This window comes from Rhipicephalus sanguineus, unplaced genomic scaffold, assembly GCF_013339695.2.
Source record: "Rhipicephalus sanguineus isolate Rsan-2018 unplaced genomic scaffold, BIME_Rsan_1.4 Seq9540, whole genome shotgun sequence".
Lineage (NCBI taxonomy): Eukaryota > Metazoa > Arthropoda > Arachnida > Ixodida > Ixodidae > Rhipicephalus > Rhipicephalus sanguineus.
Window position 1 is genome coordinate 7,860 of NW_023616367.1, and position 1,948 is coordinate 9,807.

Genomic DNA, 1,948 nt, shown 5'->3' on the forward strand with positions numbered 1-1,948 from the left:
TTGACTGCATGCAGCTTGAGACATTTAAATTTTAATGCTGAGTGCCGCCTGAGACATCTTACCTTGACTGCAGCTTGGGATGTTTTAGTCTTTCGATTACTGTCGGCTTTAAGTTTGTCGGCGAATGCGAAGGACATTGCTTCTCAATCTCCATTGCTGAAATTTTGAGCATTTTTATTTTTATTGATTTGTTTTGTGCAGAGAACCTCGACGCGGCGCGTAAGTACGTGGATGTCGTAATGCGGCGCCTTCGCCGCGACATCCTCGTGCAAGGCGTCGGAACGGCCGAACTACAAAGTCCGGACGACTACTGCTCTGCCTGGGAGCTGCACAGTGGCACGATCTCGGGCCTAGAACGTATCAGCCACGACGGCAGACCTTGGCCGCTGAGGACGCCCTCGAACGATGTCGACGACGTCGGCTCACCGGAGCGCTTCGACGTAGCCGCAGTCGTGCTGCTGCACGATGTCTGCTTCCAGGCGTTGTACAACTACACGAGCCCTACGCAGGTTGTTTCCGGTCAGGTATCCGGGAAAATTGCTATCGTGCGGCTCGACATGATCATTGGACGTGAGTATGCGACAGAGCTTGTAGAGTGCCCTACCATTAAGTAGAACGTTCCCTTGACGCGGAGGTGGATACCCATATATCTCAATAGACAATACAAAACAATGCAGAAATTTAGAGCAGCGCGTATTAGGCCCAACATGATAACATTCTAGAACGTTATTCTTTCTTTGTATGCGCTTTCTTTTCATACACATTCATCGTTCGGCAATCAACGTAAACGCAATTGTGCTGGCTGATCTCGTCTGCAGAGCATTCATGTATCTCTGTCACCTTAGAGTTAAGGTCAGCTCATCTCAACATGGCTGATCCTGTTCCTGACCTTCTCCCGATAAGTTAGCTTGTACATGCCTACGACCTAGATACACATAGCCCCAGTGCAATGAGCAAACAGGTATCCAAAAGGAAAAAGGTGCCTGTCATGTCAATTAGCTCTATTATTTAGTAAATGACGCTTAAATAGGCCGTCCTTTAAAAACCAATTTTGTAATTAAATAAGGCTTCTTGGTCAGGCCTAGTGATTGTTTTTCTATTTCATAAAGTTTAGCGCATATTTACTGCAGATCAAATAAGCATGCTTCAGTTTGTCGACAATTTTCTGTACGGCATCGTTCTCTTAGCTTCACATACGCTACCACACTGCTATTTAGATAACCAATACGCACAAAATTTAATAATTAGAGATTGGCAACTTACACCTAACTTCTGTCCCCACTTTCTTGATTTTGTCAACAGACCCCCAGGGACCAGATGGCGTTCCTGAGGTGAACCTGTTGGAGGTGACGGAGTACACCCGCGTGGGGATTTCCAAGCAGAGCGTTGGTGTTCTCAACGAGGAAATAATCAAAGAGGCCACCGAAAAAGTTGTGCACACCAGCATCGAGGACGCCATGTCTTACCGCGTGCTTCCTGTGCTCAACAGCTTGCTCAAGGCCATCCCTTACCCAGACTTCGCCTAGTGGAATAAATGGCTGATCTCTGCAAAAGTGTCTGTAATATTTTTCTAAATTCATGGCGCTGCTTTTAAGCCACAAATTGTGAAAGTTTCCGGTCACAAGACTCATCTCACATACACATAGTAATGAACTTCTGTAGGAATAAAAGTCTGTAGGAATAAAGGTAGGAATAAATACTTGATGGTCAATGCTGGCCAATAAACATATGTGTTTCTGTGTCATTTGTTCGCCTGCCTTGTGCTCTTAAGAATAATACCAGTTCTTGGACTAGATTCGATGTGCACGTTAGACTCCGATATCACATATACACAACATAACTACTAAATTGAACCAGAACTGTTGATTTCTGTTTTTTAAGAATGCCTTTTTTTTAACTCGAAAAAGTGGAAGTAAGCGCTCGACCAGAAATGCCTGGAAGTGAAGTA

General features: G+C 45.0%; 1 protein-coding gene across 1 annotated transcript; it reads left to right on the forward strand.

Moving 5' to 3' along the window:
• The first annotated feature begins 206 nt into the window (after positions 1 to 206).
• Positions 207 to 1,666, forward strand: LOC119378746 (uncharacterized). The gene is made up of 2 exons (XM_037647783.2): positions 207 to 570; positions 1,303 to 1,666. The coding sequence occupies exons 1-2, from the start codon at positions 240 to 242 to the stop codon at positions 1,524 to 1,526; spliced, it is 555 nt and encodes a 184-aa protein (XP_037503711.2). The 5' UTR covers positions 207 to 239; the 3' UTR covers positions 1,527 to 1,666.
• Positions 1,667 to 1,948: the final 282 nt, after the last annotated feature.